The sequence below is a fragment of the Eumetopias jubatus genome, unplaced genomic scaffold (genome assembly GCF_037043125.1).
Source record: "Eumetopias jubatus isolate StellerSeaLion01/CBP00866 unplaced genomic scaffold, mEumJub1_p1.0 scaffold_10, whole genome shotgun sequence".
NCBI classification, from domain to species: domain Eukaryota; kingdom Metazoa; phylum Chordata; class Mammalia; order Carnivora; family Otariidae; genus Eumetopias; species Eumetopias jubatus.
Window position 1 is genome coordinate 58,786,660 of NW_028274816.1, and position 16,585 is coordinate 58,803,244.

At 56.9% G+C, this 16,585-nt stretch overlaps 2 protein-coding genes and 3 non-coding genes across 14 annotated transcripts; 1 reads left to right on the forward strand and 4 right to left on the reverse strand.

The window, feature by feature from the left end:
* Positions 1–2,883: 2,883 nt before the first annotated feature.
* Positions 2,884–7,173, forward strand: ACP4 (acid phosphatase 4). 2 transcript variants are annotated; one of them, XM_028091513.2, is made up of 11 exons: positions 2,884–2,994; positions 3,066–3,170; positions 3,243–3,329; positions 4,160–4,306; positions 4,621–4,719; positions 4,828–4,923; positions 5,698–5,830; positions 5,912–5,994; positions 6,459–6,583; positions 6,801–6,979; positions 7,058–7,173. In XM_028091513.2, the coding sequence occupies exons 1-11, from the start codon at positions 2,884–2,886 to the stop codon at positions 7,171–7,173; spliced, it is 1,281 nt and encodes a 426-aa protein (XP_027947314.2). The 2 variants fall into 2 exon arrangements, with proteins under 2 accessions (XP_027947314.2, XP_087883340.1); XM_088027214.1 differs by having other exon boundaries at positions 6,801–7,173.
* A 1,739-nt stretch (positions 7,174–8,912) lies between these two features.
* On the reverse strand, positions 8,913–14,839 carry LOC114199577 (Friend virus susceptibility protein 1-like). 9 transcript variants are annotated; one of them, XM_088027753.1, is made up of 5 exons: positions 14,693–14,839; positions 13,162–13,220; positions 12,696–12,983; positions 11,019–11,062; positions 8,913–10,582 (listed from the first exon to the last, which is right to left on the reverse strand). In XM_088027753.1, the coding sequence occupies exon 5, from the start codon at positions 10,565–10,567 to the stop codon at positions 9,698–9,700; it is 870 nt and encodes a 289-aa protein (XP_087883879.1). In that variant the 5' UTR covers positions 10,568–10,582; positions 11,019–11,062; positions 12,696–12,983; positions 13,162–13,220; positions 14,693–14,839; the 3' UTR covers positions 8,913–9,697. The 9 variants fall into 9 exon arrangements, with proteins under 9 accessions (XP_087883879.1, XP_027947340.1, XP_027947342.1 ...); XM_028091539.2 differs by lacking the exons at positions 13,162–13,220; positions 14,693–14,839 and adding an exon at positions 14,492–14,665 and having other exon boundaries at positions 12,696–12,739; positions 12,945–12,983; XM_028091541.2 differs by lacking the exon at positions 14,693–14,839 and adding an exon at positions 14,492–14,665 and having other exon boundaries at positions 12,696–12,739.
* LOC114199659 (small nucleolar RNA SNORD88) lies at positions 10,692–10,782 on the reverse strand. The gene has a single exon (XR_003607329.1). It is a non-coding gene; the product is annotated as a small nucleolar RNA SNORD88 (small nucleolar RNA).
* LOC114199660 (small nucleolar RNA SNORD88) lies at positions 11,153–11,246 on the reverse strand. Its single transcript, XR_003607330.1, has one exon. It is a non-coding gene; the product is annotated as a small nucleolar RNA SNORD88 (small nucleolar RNA).
* On the reverse strand, positions 12,818–12,908 carry LOC114199661 (small nucleolar RNA SNORD88). The gene has a single exon (XR_003607331.1). It is a non-coding gene; the product is annotated as a small nucleolar RNA SNORD88 (small nucleolar RNA).
* Positions 14,840–16,585: the final 1,746 nt, after the last annotated feature.

The following is a 16,585-nucleotide window of genomic DNA, read 5'->3' on the forward strand; positions in this document are numbered from 1 at the left end:
TCAGGAGCTGCCTTTTCAGATGTTGAGTCGAAATGAAATTGTTCATCCGATGAGAAGGTGGATGAAGCTCAACCAAAGGCTGGAGTGTCATCCAGGGCATTTCAACTACTGGGGGTGAAGTCAGGGAGTAGGGAGGAGGAGGTTAGTGAGGGAGCTGGTAACAGACCGTCTGTCTTCCATAGGAAAGGGCATTGACAGTGGGTATTGAAGGTTGAATAGGAGTTTTCTAAGAAAAGAGAAAGATGTGTTGATAGAATATAACAATGAAGATGATAACTACAGACTTTTTGCAGCTGACAATTTCCATCCGTGTCTTTGATCTCAAGTTTTTCTGGCTGTGGTCACCTGGGCCCGCTGAACAAAGATTTTCACCTTTGTCAGACTGAGAAGAAAACCAGGGTTCAGAGAGAAGAAATATATCTGAAGTACACAGCAGTCTGTGTTGATACCAGGTGAACCAGCCCTGCTCTCTCCCCTCTCTGTGCTTTTTTATTTTTAAAGATTTTACTTATTTGAGAGAGAGAGAGAGAGAGAGAGAGAGAGAGCAGAGGGGAGGGGCAGAGGGAGAGGGAGAAGCAGACTCCTCTCTGAGCAGGCAGCCTGTTGTGTTGTGGGACTCCATCCCAGGACCTTGGGATCCTGACCTGAGCCAAAGGTAGATGCTTAACCAACTGAGCCACCCAGGCGCCGCTCCCCTCTGTGCCTTTGCACCCGGAGTTCAAATGTCCTTCCTCCTCTCTAACTGCTCCTGAAAGACTCCTACTCATCCCTCAAAACCCAGCTCCCCCTGTCTCAAAGCAGAGACTCCAGGCCTCTAGCCCCTCCTTCGTCAGACCCAGGAGACTGGACTCCCGGCCCCTCCTCCTTCAGCCAGGATGGAACGGGATGTGCTGATTCAGTCCATTTATTTGGTCTCAGAGGCCAGAGTCATGATCCAGGGCAGAATCCTTTTGGATTAGGCATCCCTGTGTCTTCTCATTGCTGAGCCTAAGGGAGGAAGACACAAAGATACACAGAGGCATGGGAGAGGAGGAGAGGCTAAGTGGATAAAGTGGGGGCCAAAAAAGAGAGAGATTCAGCCCGCCACCCTTACCCTCTTCCCACTCACCTTGTTGAAGAAGTAGATGGAGGCAAGGATGGTGAATACAGCCATGGCCAGGGTTACATTCTGTGGGGAGCAGTCAGAGGTTAGGGCCCACTCCCTGCCCTCCCTCCCTCCTTTTCCCTTCCCTCCCTCCCCCTGCCAGACCCCTCCTCACTTCCTGAAAGTTCATGGCCATGGTCTTGAACTCCGTGCTTGCTTGAGCTCCTTCCTTTCCTGGACTCTGAACCAGAGAGGACAGATCAGCCACTAGAACCTAAGCGGGGTTGCCTGGGAGACCAGAATGGTGGCCGTGGTGACGAGAGAAAGGCATTCTGGGTAGAGGGGACACAGAGCAGATGCTTGAGGGAGAGGGGGACCGGGATGCAGAATGGTACATGCAGTATCTTAACTTGGGCGTGGGACATTTGAGATTGCAGAATCCAGATCTCCAACACTCTGCTCAGGAGTTGGGTCCCCCCATCCCACCCCACGGTGCTGGGGAGCCAGGGGAGGCTGTGAATAGGGGAGGCCCCGAGTCGGCTCTGGGCGTCAGTGTCTTGGAGCAGGGAGGAGGCTGGAAGCCGGGAGGTGGCCCCGGGAAAACAGACACAATGTTGAGAGGAACCGCAGCTGGACTGGGGACTCCAGTGAGTCTTGTCACCAGTGCTGGGGGTGGGGGTGGCGGCACCTTTCTACCCGTGGACCACAGGCACAGGGACAGCGCCAGAGACCCCAACCGCCACCCCCCCGGGGGGGGGGGTCCCTGCCTTTCGCACCACCAGCCTTCCCACTAGCATTACAGGCATCTGACTCTTTGTGTCCTTTACGCCTTTAGAACTAACTTCTCGGTTACCAGAAACACAGAGGCTAAAGAAACAAGTACCGTCGAAGGTCACTATCCACAGGTCCCATTTTTGTGAATTCGCCTCTTCGCTAAATTCTCTGTAATCCCAAAATGCATACCCGTTGCTCTCCTGCGGGCATTCGTGGACATGCGCAGAACGATTAAAATTTTGAGTTGCTGGATGCACACGTGTCCCCAGCTGAGGCTCTGACGAGGTGACACTCTGCCCTTTGAACTCATTAATCCTCAAAGCAGTTCTCTGAGGTTGCACTCGTTCCCGTTTTATGGATTTGATGAGTGAGGAGGCACAGAGAGGTGCGGTAACTTGCCCACAGTTGCACGGCTTGTAAACGGTGACGTTAGGGGTTTGAACCCAGCCAACCCGAATCCAGGGTCTGGGTGTTCAACCCCTGGGCCATGCTGGCTGGGGCCAGATGTGGGTGGCGCCGGAAGAAGGTGACATCTCCAGGAAGCTCAAGAGAGCTTCAGAGAGCTCCAACATTTGAGGGGTGAGAATAGAAAAAGACAGACTTGGGTTGTGGGGAGAGAGGAGAAAGTAGAGAAAGTGTCTAGAATGTGGGGCTGGGGGTCTCTGCCCCCTTTTGCACCCAGGTTAAGGGCCCCTGGTTCAAATCCCAGCTTTGCCACTCACTGCCTGTGTTCCCTCAGGCAAATTATGGACCCTGCTGTGCCTCAGTTTCCCCATCTGCACGACGGGGACGGTGAGAACCGTATCAACCCCTGCCAGGGGTACAGTGAAGATAGAACAGGTTACTCCACTGGCTAATCCAAAGCTGGCAAAGGCCCTGGGGGAGCCGGATCCCAGGAGGCCACCTTGGCTCCTGGGGCAGGCATGCTGGGACCTGCTTTTCTGGGGGTGCTGAGGCAAGGGTAATGAGCAGCTGGGGCTGCGGCACAGACAGTGGGCTGAGCTCAGCGTCTGGGCTGTGTGGACATGGCCAGGCCAGGGTTTGGGGGCCTCCCCGCTGGACTTCTCCTGCTCCTGCTGCTGCTGCCGCCGCCGCCCCGGGCCCTGACCGAAGGACCCCTGGTGTTTGTGGCTGTGGTGAGGTGTCCCCTGCCCTGGCCTGGCCCCCGTCCTCTCCCCAGCCAGCCCTGACCTGGTCCCGTCCCCAGGTGTTCCGCCACGGCGACCGGGCCCCGCTGGCCTCCTACCCCACCGACCCACACAAGGAGGCCGTCACCACCCTGTGGCCAAGAGGCCTGGGCCAGCTGACTGGGGTGAGAAGCCGGGGTTCGGGTGAGGAGTGGGCGGGGTGGGGAGGGGTCTGCTGAGGCTTTCTCTGTCCTCAGGAGGGGGTCCGCCAGCAGCTGGAGCTGGGACGCTTCCTGAGGAGCCGCTACGAGGCCTTTCTGAGCCCGGAGTACCGGCGGGAGGAGGTACTGCCAACAAGATGACCCTCGCCTGGCCCGCTGAGCTCTCACCTCTGACCTCCCCTGACTCCAACACTCACTGTGGGCCTCCACCTCTGGCCTTAGACCCGCAATAACCTGACCTGCACCCCGTATCTGATCCCTGACCTCCAAACCATCGACTCACTCACGCTGACCTCTTACCGCATCTCAACTCGAGTCCCATGCTTCACCTCTGACCTCGGGGCTCCATCCACTCTGACTGTATTTTCTGGCCTCCACCTCTGTCTTCTGACGCCCACCAACTCCTACCAGACCTTCTGAACTCTGGTTTCTGACTCCAAAACTTGACTGATTCTGACTTTGACCCTCACTGGTTCAATGTGCCCTCCTGAGCTCCGGTCTTTGATCTCTACCCGTCAGCAAACCTGAATCCTCTTTCCTACGTCCTCCTGTGTCTTTTGACTTCCTCCAGGTAGGATCATTCCTCCTGACCTCCAGCCTCTGATCCCTGACAGACATGTACTGAATTCTGGTCCCGCGCCCTTCCACCTTCCTTCTAAACTTGGACTCCAACAGTTCTGAACTCAAGCAATTCTGATCTTCCTTTCTTTCAGTGACGCAACTGACCCCTTTAATCCCACACGTTCACCCAAATTCTGACCTCCATCCCCACTGCTCAATGACCTTGACCTCTGACCCTCGACTCCACCTTCCAACACTGAAGACCAGACACTCCACCTCGCTCTGGGTTCTGACTCCCAGCACCTGACCTTCAGCCCCCGAACTGAACCTGAAGCTTTTGGTTCGCTGCTGCGGCGGGCCGGAGCCGACACTGGTCTCCCCCGCCACGGCAGGTGTATGTTCGAAGCACTGACTTTGACCGCACGCTGGAGAGTGCTCAGGCCAACCTCGCAGGGCTATTCCCTGAGGCTGCCCCGGGGCGCCCAGAGGCTGCCTGGAGGCCCATCCCTGTGCACACGGTGCCCGTCACGGAGGACAAGGTCAGGAGGCTGGACAGACGCAGGGGGTGGGAGGGACGGAGAGAGACCGAGACCCCTAGGTGGAGGGAGCCGGTGGTTGGGAGAGGCTGTGCGGACCCCGGCAGCCTATGCTGCCTGGGAGCCATGAGACCGTCCCTGCGTCAGAGCTGTCCGGCTTGGGTGAGCCGCCATCCCCGTGCTGTGCAGCCAGATTTGGGAGGGACCACATATTTTGAAGAGAGAGATTTGGACGAGGGCTCCACAGCCCCAACTCCCCGCGCTGTGACTGTGGGGTCCCAGGCCCGCTGTCCTCTCTGAGCCTCAGTTTCTCCCAGCTGCTGAGGTTCCCCACGCGCAGCTGTCCCCGATACCATGAGCTGCTGCGAGAGGCCACGGAGGCTGCCGAGTACCAGACCGCGCTGGAGGGCTGGACAGTGAGCGGGGGCCGGCGGGGCGGCCCACGGGAGGGTGTGGGGGGGGGCAAGGGGGGGCAGGGAGGGGTGAGGAGGCCCATCAGACTCACCCAGCCCCGGTGCATCCAGGACTTCCTGACTCACCTGGAGAACTACACGGGGCTGTCGCTGGTCGGGGAGCCGCTCCGCAGGGCGTGGAAGGTTCTAGACACACTGATGTGCCAGGTGAGCCCCCGCCCCAGCCACCCAGCCCAGTGATTAAGGGCACCTGGATTCAAATCCCAGCTTTGCTGCTCACTACCTGTGTTCCCTCAGGCAAGTCACTTAACCCTTGGTGCCTCAGTTTGCCCATCTGCACAGTGGGGATAGCAAAACCCGTTACAACACCCTTTGGGGTTTCTGTGAAGATCAAAACGGGTTAATCCACGTGATGTGCTTAGAACAGTGCCTGGCGCACAGTGAGGTCTGCAGGAAGGCTTGAGGCTACGTGTTTGTCATTCCTCCTCTGTTAGTTCTCTTGCGGGAAGAGCTCCCAAACCCCAAAACTGAGGAGCCGGTGCTGACCTGAATCGGCGTGATGCTCTTCAGATAGATAGTCTTTGCTTACTCCCTTCCATGAGAATTATCCTAGTTGCACGGTGGGAATTAGCAGTGTGTGTGATCAAGAGGGTTGCCCAACCCCCACTGGATGTGTTCTGAAGGAGATGGTATTGCCACCATGGGAACCTTCTAGATTCCAAAACATCTGAAGTTTGAAACACCTCTGGCTCCGTGCATGAGGGCTCCTGGGTTGTGGGGTGATGGTCATTATTATTGTTGATTAATGATTGCTATTGGCCATGACTTCCGGACCAGACCCAGCCCATGAGGGGTTCGGAAGAGGGGTGGGAGAGAGGACTGCAGCCCAGGGGGACAGCACAGGCACTGGGAAGGCCTGAGGGGACGTGACGCGCTCAGGATATCCCAGTCACTTTGTCTTCTCTCCCTGTCTCTCTCCAGCAAGCCCATGGTCTTCCCCTCCCATCCTGGGCCTCCCCGAACGTCCTACGGACACTAGCCCAGATCTCCGCTTTGGATATTGGGGCCCACGTGGGTCCACCCCGGGCAGCCGAGAAGGCCCAGCTGACAGGGGGTGAGGTGTGGGGCTGGGAGGCTGGGAGGCCAAAGCACCTTCCTCTGGGGGATTCTCAGCACTCTGTTCTTGCCCTCTCAGGGATCCTGCTGGATGCCATCCTTGCCAACTTCTCTCGGGTCCAGCGCCTGGGGCTGCCCCTCAAGATGGTTATGTACTCAGCTGTGAGTCTTTGGGAAGGGAGGCAGTGCCACGTGGGCACAGGGATGAGGGGGATGGCAGATGGCAATGTGGGTGAGGAAGAGCTGGTGGGTGGTGTCAGTGGAACTTCAGCCCACTGCCCTGGGTAACTCATATCTCCAAACCATACTCTCAGACCATATCACTAGAGGTACGCAGTCTGGAACGAGGGAGGTGATGGTGTTATAAGAGAATTTAGCTCTTCTGGAAGGACAAGCTGTTTAACTGAGCTGCCTGATCATATTTTTGCATCTCTTTGACCAATGTTCATTAAAGGATCCCCTGTAACTGGTGGAACTGCCTCCAGGATGAGCCGATTTGGGGGTGGGGGTTAGTTCTAAGAGATCTGAGGGACATGTGGGAGGAAGCCAGATGTACAAATCTAGAGTTCAGGAGAGAGGGGACATCAAGAGAAGAGCCGTGGCTCAGCCCTGGGATCCACCTGCAGCACGACAGCACTCTGCTGGCCCTCCAGGGAGCCCTGGGTCTCTATGACGGGCACACCCCACCGTATGCAGCCTGCCTCGGCTTTGAATTCCGGAGGCGCCTCGGGGACCCGGACGAAGATGCAGGGTAAGGAGGGGGTGACGCCCGGGAATGGGCAGAACAGAACTGTGTCAGAGATGGGGTTCCAGGCGGAGGGGGATTTGCGTGGGATGGCACGAGGAGGTTGACAAGGTAGGACTCAGGAGCCCAGTGCCTCCCGTTTGGCTGCTCCCCTCCAGGTTTAAGTCAGTGGCGGGGGAGGCGAGGAGGGGCCCGGGTGCCACCACCTCCTGTCTTCCCCCAGGAACGTCACCATCTCCCTTTTCTACCGCAACGACTCCACCGGCCTGCCCCTGCCCCTCAGCCTTCCCGGGTGCCCACGCGCCTGCCCGCTAGGCCGCTTCCGCCAGCTCACCGCCCCGGCCCGGCCTCCGGCTCACGGGGTCCCCTGCCACGGCTCCCCTGAGCCTGCCACCCCTGCAGGTGATGGCCACTGGCACTGGGGTGGGAGTGTGGGGAGGCCCAGGTCCCGAGACTCACACTCCCGTGTTCTCCCTGCAGCCACTGTGGTGCCCCTGCTGGCCGGGGCTGTGGCAGTGCTGGCAGTGCTCAGCACGGGGCTGGGCCTGCTGGCCTGGAGACCCAGCTGCCTGCGGGCCTGGGGGGGGCCCGTGTGAGCTGGGAGCCCGGCCACCCCCCCCCCACAGCTGGCACTGCATCCCAACACGTCTGCTCCCCCCGCGGCTTTGGGTTCCGTGCCTTACTGCGTGCGCCTGTTCTGGGGAATTGAGGGGGTGCGCCCCGGCCGGGAAGCGGCAGGCCGTCGTGCGCGCTCCTGCATGTCGGCGTCCGTGTGCGCACGGGCGTGCGTGAAGGGCGGTTTGTGTACATGTACGTGGCACGTGTGCATACACGTGTGCTTCCTGGGTTCTGCGCACACGGGTGCACGCAGGCTGTCGGCACATACATGCACGCACCCACCCAATAGCTCCGTGCATGCTGGTCAGTGTGGGGGTGCGCCTGCACGTGGGGGTGCTGTGTACTCACGCACAGCTCTGCACACGCATGGGGGCATATGGTACGTCAGTACCCGTGGGGGCATGCGTCTGTAGGTACAGCACACGCGGTGCGCGCACCTGCTCAGGGAGCCCCTCCACAGGTCACACACTCTGTGGAGAACTGCCTCCTGGGAGTCACTCTGGCTTTGGGGACCCTTGCAGACCCTCAGTGCAGTAGACTGGCGTCACCATTTTCTCCACCCTCCGGGTGCAGTGGGGTGGGTCAGGCCCGCCGTGTATAGGGACAGAGCCAGACTCCCAATTCATCAGACCCCACAACCCTTGCCATGAAGCTCCTGAAAGCCGGCAGTGCAGGCGGGACTGGGAATACCGCTCAGGGCTTCCAGCACAGCACTGGCTCCGACCCGCTTGGGGGTGGTCTGCGGCAGCACCCACTGGCTGCCACGTGCCTATTTAAGTGAAGCAAAGTGGAGAACTCAGGTCCCAGCTGCACTGGCCGCAGTTCAAGGACTCTGGTCACACATGGCTGGCAGCTGCCGTGCTGCTCAGAGGTAGATAGGGCCTCTGTCATCACAAGCATAGCTCGGGGCAGCACTGGAGACTAAGAAAAGCCACTGCACACCTAGTAACAGCAGCTTCTGTTCATGGTGTTCCTGCACTTAACTGCTCATCCCAGGGGGGGGAGGTGCCACCTCCCCACCACATACCAAGCACTGAATGGCCCAAATCTGGGGCACCAGCCCCCTCCTGGCCATACCAAATGTGTGGCACTGATGGTCATGCCTCGGTCATCAGCTGCATGAATGGACACAGCACTACGATCAGTGGCGAGGCTGGTGTGCAGCTGCCCAATAGAATAGGGTAGCGGGGGGGGGGGTGATCAGAGGTGAGGGGGACAGGCTTATAGACAGAAGCCACTCCTAGCCACCAGATGCCCAAACTTCCACCTGTGGGGAGTAAGGTGCCAGGGCCCTTGGACAGGGGCCAGCAGCCCTGTCAGCACAGCTTAGAAAAGCTTGGGACCTCCCTCCTTCATGCCCATCCCTGGGTGGGGACCGGGCTCTCAGAACTTCCACACCACCCTGCCCATCATTGTCCCTGGAGGCATGGAGCCATCACAGGGCCTCAGAAAGTGTCATGCACTTCGGGGGGGGGGCGGGGAGGAGAAGCATCTTCTTGCTTAGAGATTCAGACCCAAAGTTGTAGCAGGTTCCCCTACCCTGTTTTGAGTGGCCCCAAAAGGAGCCCAGCCTTCCCAGCATACTAGGATAGCCCCAGGAGATGGGAGACTTTCCTGGGGCCATGGTGCATGATCCTTACCCTTACCCCAGGAGTGTTTTGGATTCACACCAGGACCGCACCACAACCCCAAGCAGACACCACAGTCCACACACAGCAATGCTCACGTTATTTTAATGAGTCCCATGTGCCTAGCGCAGCCTGCCAGGGTGGTTGTCTGTGCTCACGAAGCTGTGATTCTTGGCCCCAACACCTTTAATCCAGATGTAAGACACTGGACAGAGGTCACACATCCACCGAGAGAAATCAGATGGGACTGGCTCCAGGTGAGCAAACAGAAGTCCACTTTAAAATGGAAAGGAATTGTAAAACAATAATAATAAAACTTAAAAAAAAAAAAGTCTTAAGGGAAAAACCATTCCAAGAGAAAGGAGCGTCCCTAAAACCATAGTGTTGCATATACTTAAATTATCAGGTAAAAACACTGCATTTAAAAAATACCTTAAGAAAAAGCGTACAAACTTCAAGGTGCTTTCATATCATGGGCTGTGGGGTCTCCCCACCTGGCCTGTAGTGCTTTGGGGGCCCGTGTGGCCGAGGGGTGGGTGCCTACCCACTGTGCCCATCGGACTGAAATATAACAGACCAGAAGGAACAGGTCGTGCCCCGGGGGGAACAAGGCAACCAGGGCTATAGGCGGGCTCGCCTTCCTCCACCACTGGCTGGTGACACGTGTGGGGTGGCTGGGGGCCAGGACAGTCCTCTCTCCTGGGAACCTCGAATACAGTAACAGGGCAGCCTGCCCTCGGGAGGCGGGCCATCCCTCAGTCCACGCGGGGGGGTGGGGGGCGTGCTCAGGAGACACCGGCTCTGACTTCGTCTCCCCGGGAACCCAGCCTCCCTCCGCCACCGAGTACCATCCAGAAGGACAAGCCTAGGAGGCCTAGTCGAGCCGCACAGGCGGCTCCTCCCCACAGGCCTGGTCTGAGTAGGGGGGAGGCGGGGGCTGCTCTTCCCCCAGCACGTAGGTGGGGTGGCTGCGGCTGCGCTTGGCCTCTTTGATGTACAGCTCAAGGAGGACCTTGGTGGGCTGCTTGTCCACCCGCTCCTTGGGCACACCGTGGCTCAGCAGCCAGCCCATGAGGTCCTTGCGCGTCGGGTTGGGCCCCAACATGAGCTTGGCGCGGCCCGGCTGGCTCTGGCGCCAGAGCAGGCCCACATCGGCGATGGTCTGGATCTCCATCACCGCCTCCAGCACCGTCATACCCTTGACCAGCAGGCTGACGAGCGAGAGCCGCAGCTCAGAGGGTGCGGCCGTCAGCAGGCGCCGCTGGAGGCCCTGCGTGAAGGGCACGTCCTCGGGCGCGGGCCTTGGCCCCTGCTCTCCTGCAGGAGGGGAGGGCGGCTCGCGGTAGATCCAGTCCAGCATGCCCAGCTCACGCACCAGCTGGATACCCTCCTCCATGGTGGTCCAGGGGCGGAAGGGCAGCTCGGTGGCCTCGAAGTGCAGGAAGGACTCCCAGCGCCGGCGCCAGGCCAGCAGCAGCCAGGTGAGCAGGGCCTTGCAGCCGCCCCGCAGGGTCTTACAGCGGTAGTTGAAGATGGCATCGCTGGTCAGGTCGCCCAGCAGGGCTAGCTCTCCAGAATTCAGGGACAGGGCCGGCCCACCCTGGTCATAGACGCGCAGGATCCAGGTGATCATGAGCTCATTGGGGTTCTGCTTGAAGCGCCGAGAGATGGCCAGGAGCTCGGTATATGTGTAGTAACGGCCCCCCCGCCCTATCTGGGTGGGCGCCAGTGCTCTCTCGGCCATGGTCACAGCTGTGCCCTGCAGGGAACAGTAGGAAGCCCAGAGGGGCGCTGGCTCAGGGGCTTCAGGAAGGACAGAGGTCATCAGGTGGGAAAATAGCCACACCCTCCAGGACCTCCCCAGAGTGGGACCCCTCAGATCCCTGGGTGTCAAAGGTCCCAGAGGGCACTGTGTCCTCAGGGGAGGTCAGAGCCCAGTGCTGGACATCATGGGGGTCCCAAGCACAGCCCCTTCAGAAGCCCTGACAGCGTCAGGGCAACCTCTCTCATAACCGCCTCCCATTGCCACCCCCCCCCTTCACAGCGATACTGTGAAGAGTAAGTGAATCTAATGCTTAGCACTAGGCCCAGCTCTAAGTAAATGCTCAGGATTTGCTTTTATGTTATTACCATAAAACGACAAATTTATTACCATTATGGTATTAACAAGAAGAGAGACCCTCTTCTGTTCTTACCAAGCACAGGGATGGCGGGGCTGTTCAACTCCTGGAGGAACCACCTGCAGACCAGAATGGGTCAGAGAGGTTAAGAGCAGGTCAGCGGGGCCCAGGGCAACCATGGCCCTCCATCTCTCCCTCCCCAGAGTGGGGGGCCCCTCAGACCCCCCGGGTGTCAAAGGTCCCGGTGGGGGCACTGTGTCCTCAAGGGAGGTCAGAGCCCAGTGCTGAGCATCATGGGGGCCCCAAGTGCCCTTGTCCACCTCCTCACTCAGGTCCCAGAGCCACCTGCCTCCAGTCCTAAGGGGGCTGACAGACAAGAGCTCATCCAGGTAGGACAAATGACCAACACCTGGCCATTGGGATGCCAAGGAGCAAGCCCCCATCAGGTGCCTTTTGATGCCATACCCCCCCAACCTCATCTCCCCTTGACCACCCCTCACTGTGGCTCATCCATGGGTGTCACTTGTATGATCTGCAGCAACTGACTTTAGCACCCCCCTCTCCCAACACCGGGGCTGTTTCTCCTCCTGGAAAACGGAAGAGTTTTGCCTGACAGACCCTTGAAGGGAAGGGGGCCTCCCTCCTCTGCTCAGATCCAAGGAGCGCCCTCCTGAAAACACCCCCATGTCTGCTCTGCCCGCACCTCAGGTCTGTTCCACACCCCCCACGCACCACCCAAAGCCTCCAGTTCTGCTCGTCTCCCCTCACCTGTCCTTGCCGAACAAATGGGACACTTCCCACTCCACTTTCCCAGAAATTCCCTCTCAGCAGCAATGAACGGTCAGAATTCTGCAGGGGGAAACCCCAGGCGAAGTGCACCAGTCCTAAGACACTCATGATCTGAAATCTGAGCTCACTCATCACGGAAAGTAGTTTCTCCTCCCTAAAGTGCTGTCAGCAAGAGCTGAAACCTCCAAGGACGCCAGAGAATACACTTGCAGTTCTGTTCCCAACAGAAAACAAGCGTCCTAGAGCAGAGAACACTTGTTTCTTTTCAGGTAGCAGGTCTCTATGCCCATTTTGATTTAGTTCTTTGAAACACTTCGGCAACATTCCCCAGATAAATGGTCCCCTTAAACAATGGTTATTGTGGAAATCAAGGGTAACTTTAATAACTGTATCAGTTTATATATACAGGATTCTTGGGAAGCTAAGCTCTGCTTAAAAGTACAAGGTATGCAATCTATAAAACCCTCAGTATTAACAGTGATAAATGTTGCCAGCTTGTTTCTTTTTTCTGCTGACTTTGGAAATTAGATTTCTGATTAGTCCTTTTCCTTGAAACCCAAACAGATGTTTTTCTTCCACAATCTATGTATTTTCCATCTAATTCAACCCTTACCTTTGAAGATGGGAAACATCACTGCTGCCCCCACCCTTTCCCCAACTGTGCAGAGGATTCAGGCCCATATGCTCCTAATGTGCCTACTCTACAGATTTAGAAACTGAGGCTCAGCAGACCAATCACTTGTCTAGTTCTTCAAGCCCATGAACAGCAGAGCCGGGATTTGGACCCAGGCCCATTCTGGCTACATTCCCACTGCTATAAATGAACAGGGAATTGCATGTACATCCCCAGCACAAACGTTGGCACACCAGAGATAGCTGATGTGAAGTCACCCCAAATGAAGGCATTTTAGATGGGGGGGGGGGGAAGCGTGTGGGTCAGGGAGTGGAAGCAAGGGTTCTCACCAAAATGGGGTCATAGTAAGTGGTCCCTCAGCTTGAAGATACACCTGTAACACAGGAAGGACATGGTGAGGGTGGAGGAAGAAAACAGTCTGGGGGAGGGGCATCCAGAGACCTCAAAACCAGGGCCTCTCAGATCCCCAGGTGTCAAAGGTCCTGAGGGGCACTGCATCTTCAGGGGTGATCGGAGCCCAGTGCTGGACATCATGGGAGCCCTGGTCCCCAATGCAACCAGATCCCAAGGCCACTCACCTTCAGGAACAGAGGCCAAATTAACTGCACTTTAAGAGACTGCAAAACACAAAACCCATCAGGAAGGTATGAAAGCCCCCTATGGGAGACATCACTGATACCCCACCTCCCCAGTGTCACAGGTCCACAGGGGACTGTCCTCAAACCCACTACACGGAGAAACCCCAGCGTCTATCAGCCCTTGCCCAGTTTTACAGATTTTCAGCATTGGCTATACCTGTTAGTAACCCGAAACAGTGAAAGCTGCTAGGACACACATCCATCCCTTGGAAGAACCTATTGGCAGATAAAAGGAGGGAGCTAGTCTAGGAAAAAAACCCCTAAGACATAAGCAGCATATGCAATGACCAGAGAGCCTTTACTGCACCATTTTGGAACAAATCAGCTGAGGAAGACATTTTGGAGAGGACTTCGGAACCACAAATATAATAAAGTGTTAGCTATTTTCGAGGAAATTAAAAACATGCCTTCAAAACAGGAAGCACAAAGAAAGCAACCATGGCAAAACGTTACAACTTAAAACTTCTGTCGAGTTCCCAGCACACTTGAGGATTTTAATGGTAACAAGTGAAAGGACTACATCGGACACAGCGACAGAGGGCGCGCCAGTGATGAAATCCTCACTCCTGACACGGCCACAGTGAGGATCAAAGATTTTCCAGGGGGCTGCTGGAAGGGCGAAGAAACTCAGCTAGAGGGGATTTTTGCTGGGTCGTGGTGGGGAGAAAGAAAATCAGCCAGCTGCCCCCAGGGCTGGGTCTCCTCGGCAATCAGGAAACGGATGGCCGTCCACGACCCCAAGGACCAATTAGCCCAGAAGTAACGTTCCACAAAACTGATGCATGGAATGAACACTAAAACTCTGATATCTGTAGGGACCGTGTCAGAATGATTCCTGAGGGTAAACAAAGGCCCCATTTGGTTTCTCCTAAAAGAACACCCACGTGGTTCTCAGAAACAACCCAGTAATTCATTTCGAGACTCCGCTCCCCCTCATTCCTTAGAAAGCCCTGGGATCCTGCCTCTACCTGCCGCCCCCCCGTAACCTTTGTTCTAGGTTGTACAAAATGCCAGCCACGTGCAATCGAAAAAACAACAGCGACTGCCTAAGGAAGACACGTGTAGCTAGCACGGGAGTGGAAAACCTCAAAGAAAAACTCAGTGTCACACGCGCTCTCCTCAAAGACAGCCCCTCCCCCCAGCCCCCCAAGAAAAATGGACAAGATGGCGGAGCCCTGCGACGTGGGAAGCAGAGATGGCGCAGCCGGCCTGCGGTGCAAAGGCGCGCTAGCTCTGGAAGCCCTCATTCGTTCCGGCGGCAAGAGTCCCCCCGACCCTGAGCGCCTTTTCCAAAGGGTGCCCGCCCCACAGAGAACCCCAGGCTCGCGTCGGAGAGCACGCTGGGGTCTCACAAGGCCCCTGGCGCCGTCCACGCGACGACCTGGCCGCCCCGCCGCAGCCCCGGGGCACCTCATGACAAGAGCGACCCAGAGCCCAATGCCCAGCCGCGCGAACGCAATGCAGCCCAGAACCCACGACACGCTCACCCGTCCTTCACTCTCTCCAAAGCGTGCGCGGGCGGCCTCGAGTCCCGCTTTATAGTGCGCGCCGCTCGCAGGGCCGCGCCGCACGCGCCCGCCCGGACTCCGCCCCGAGGCCCCCACCACGCGCGCCGGGGTCGGGAACCCAACTTTGGCGCTTGCGGAAGCGAATAATGCCTGTTCTCGCTAAAATCTTCCTGAACAGACCATATGATGTTGTCCCTGGAGTCGGGTAAAAGGAGTAGTGGGATATCGGGCCCCGTTGTCCTGTCATGAGCGTCAGGCTATTCTGAGGACAGCACCAAAGGCGGGCTGAGAAGGGGCAGGACCCCAAATGAGGACGGAGCCAGACCCGGAGGCAACTGGAACTGCCAGCGCGGCAGTGGCGTGAGCGGTGGGGGCTAGAGGCGGGGCCGACCCAGACAGAGGCCCGGCGCAGGGCGGGGGCGGGGCCAGCGCGGAGATTGACAGGGGACGTTCTGGGGCGGTGCTCGCGTGGCGCAGAATGAGAGGCAGGTCCTGAGCAGCGAGAGGAGGGGTCGGTGGCTGGACGCCGGGGCTGGAAGGCTGGACTTCTGGATCTAAGGGAGGAGGGGGCTGGGGGCCAGGACCTCTGGGCTGACTGAGGGCTGGATCTCCTGCCCTCCCCCCCCCGCTCCCAGCTTAGATGGTCTAAGACCTGGGGGCTTGGATTCTTGGTAGGGTCGGAGCGCTAAGGAGTGTCTTTCAACTGACATGATTGTAAACATTTTTTTTTTCAAAGATAAAAAATGAAACTTCCTCACTTCAAACCCACTCACCAGAGTCGCCACTGTCGCTGTGGTGTAGACTTTTTACTTTACGGCTACACACACACGCATGCTCCGCTCCCCCACTCCACTTTGCCCCATAAATAGTCTTCCCCTTCATCAGTACGTACAGAATGACTTCATTCCTTAAACAGTGACAAAGTAGTCCCTTCTGTGAGTGGAACACACATTGTTTAGCTGGTCTCCCTTGCCATTTGGATTGTTTTCTTACTTCTAGTGAGGAGATGCCTCCCATGAAGCTTATGGTCTGAAGTAAGAGACCTATACCCTTCTGTTAAAAGAAAATGAGACATTTCCTTCACTGGCTTTTGCCTCACTCAGAGAAAAGCAAAGCCCTCACTGTGGCCCACAAAGCCCAGAGTGACCTGGCCGCTGTTCCCCCTCTGCCCCTGCCCCCCTCTCCCTTGCTCAGGCTGCTCTAGTCTTCTTGGAACCTGCCAAGGAAGGACATTTGTACCTCAGGACCTTTGCACTTGCTGTTCCCGCTGCCAGGAATCCTGTCCCCCAATCTCTCCCCCTGGCTCCCCTCTCCTCAGTCATGTGTCTGCTCAGATGTCACCTTGGCAGGGAGCCCCCCACTCCTTCCCAGACCCATCTCTCTTCCCCTCCTTTATTTTTCCTCATAGCACGTATCCCTAACATACCTCTTTATTTGTGGGCATATATTTTTGCCCCTCTGCCAAAATGTCAAGCGATAAAAACAAGGATTTGTATCTAGTTTGATCACTGCTATCGATCCAGTGTCTGCCACATAGTTGCAGCTCAATTTTCATTAAAGATGAAGAAATTTGAGAACCTTTTGTGGGAAAGAAGGGGCAGGATTATTTTAGCAACCCTTAAAGAGCACAAACTATGGACTAGGTGTTACGTTAAACTCCATCTAGGTTGAAGTACTATTATTACCCCCATTTTACAGATGAGGAAACAGACCTGATGGTTCAACAGAGCCAATAAGTGGCAGAGCCTAGACTCAACCCCTTCCAGCTTGACCACTGTGTGAGAGGGAGATAGAGGGGACCCCCAGGTGGAGACCCTGCAGGGGGACCCAGGCAATAAGATAAAATTTGTACCTGCCCTGCTCAGCAAATGACTCTGATAGCAAAAATACGCTACACCGAACAGCCTTAAAGATAGGTAGAGAAATAAACGGATAATTTTTGAAAAGAACAGCCCTGTGTTGGGGGACGGTTAGGGGAGAAGAGGAAGTGGTGATAAGGTTTGCTGGTAAAGGCAGGAGGCGAAGTGTAGGTGCAGGGAGAATTTGCCTCAGAAGGGGCACGTTACTGGGGGT

Excerpts from the sequence above, each read along its gene's own strand:
- ACP4 (XM_088027214.1), top strand. The coding sequence starts at position 2,884 with ATGGCCAGGCCAGGGTTTGGGGGCCTCCCCGCTGGACTTCTCCTGCTC. Across the intron at positions 2,995-3,065 it reads CCCTGGTGTTTGTGGCTGTG|GTGTTCCGCCACGGCGACCG; the intron begins GTGAGGTGTCCC and ends TCCCGTCCCCAG. Across the intron at positions 4,720-4,827 it reads CCGCGCTGGAGGGCTGGACA|GACTTCCTGACTCACCTGGA; the intron begins GTGAGCGGGGGC and ends CGGTGCATCCAG.
- LOC114199577 (XM_088027753.1), bottom strand. The coding sequence starts at position 10,567 with ATGGCCGAGAGAGCACTGGCGCCCACCCAGATAGGGCGGGGGGGCCGT.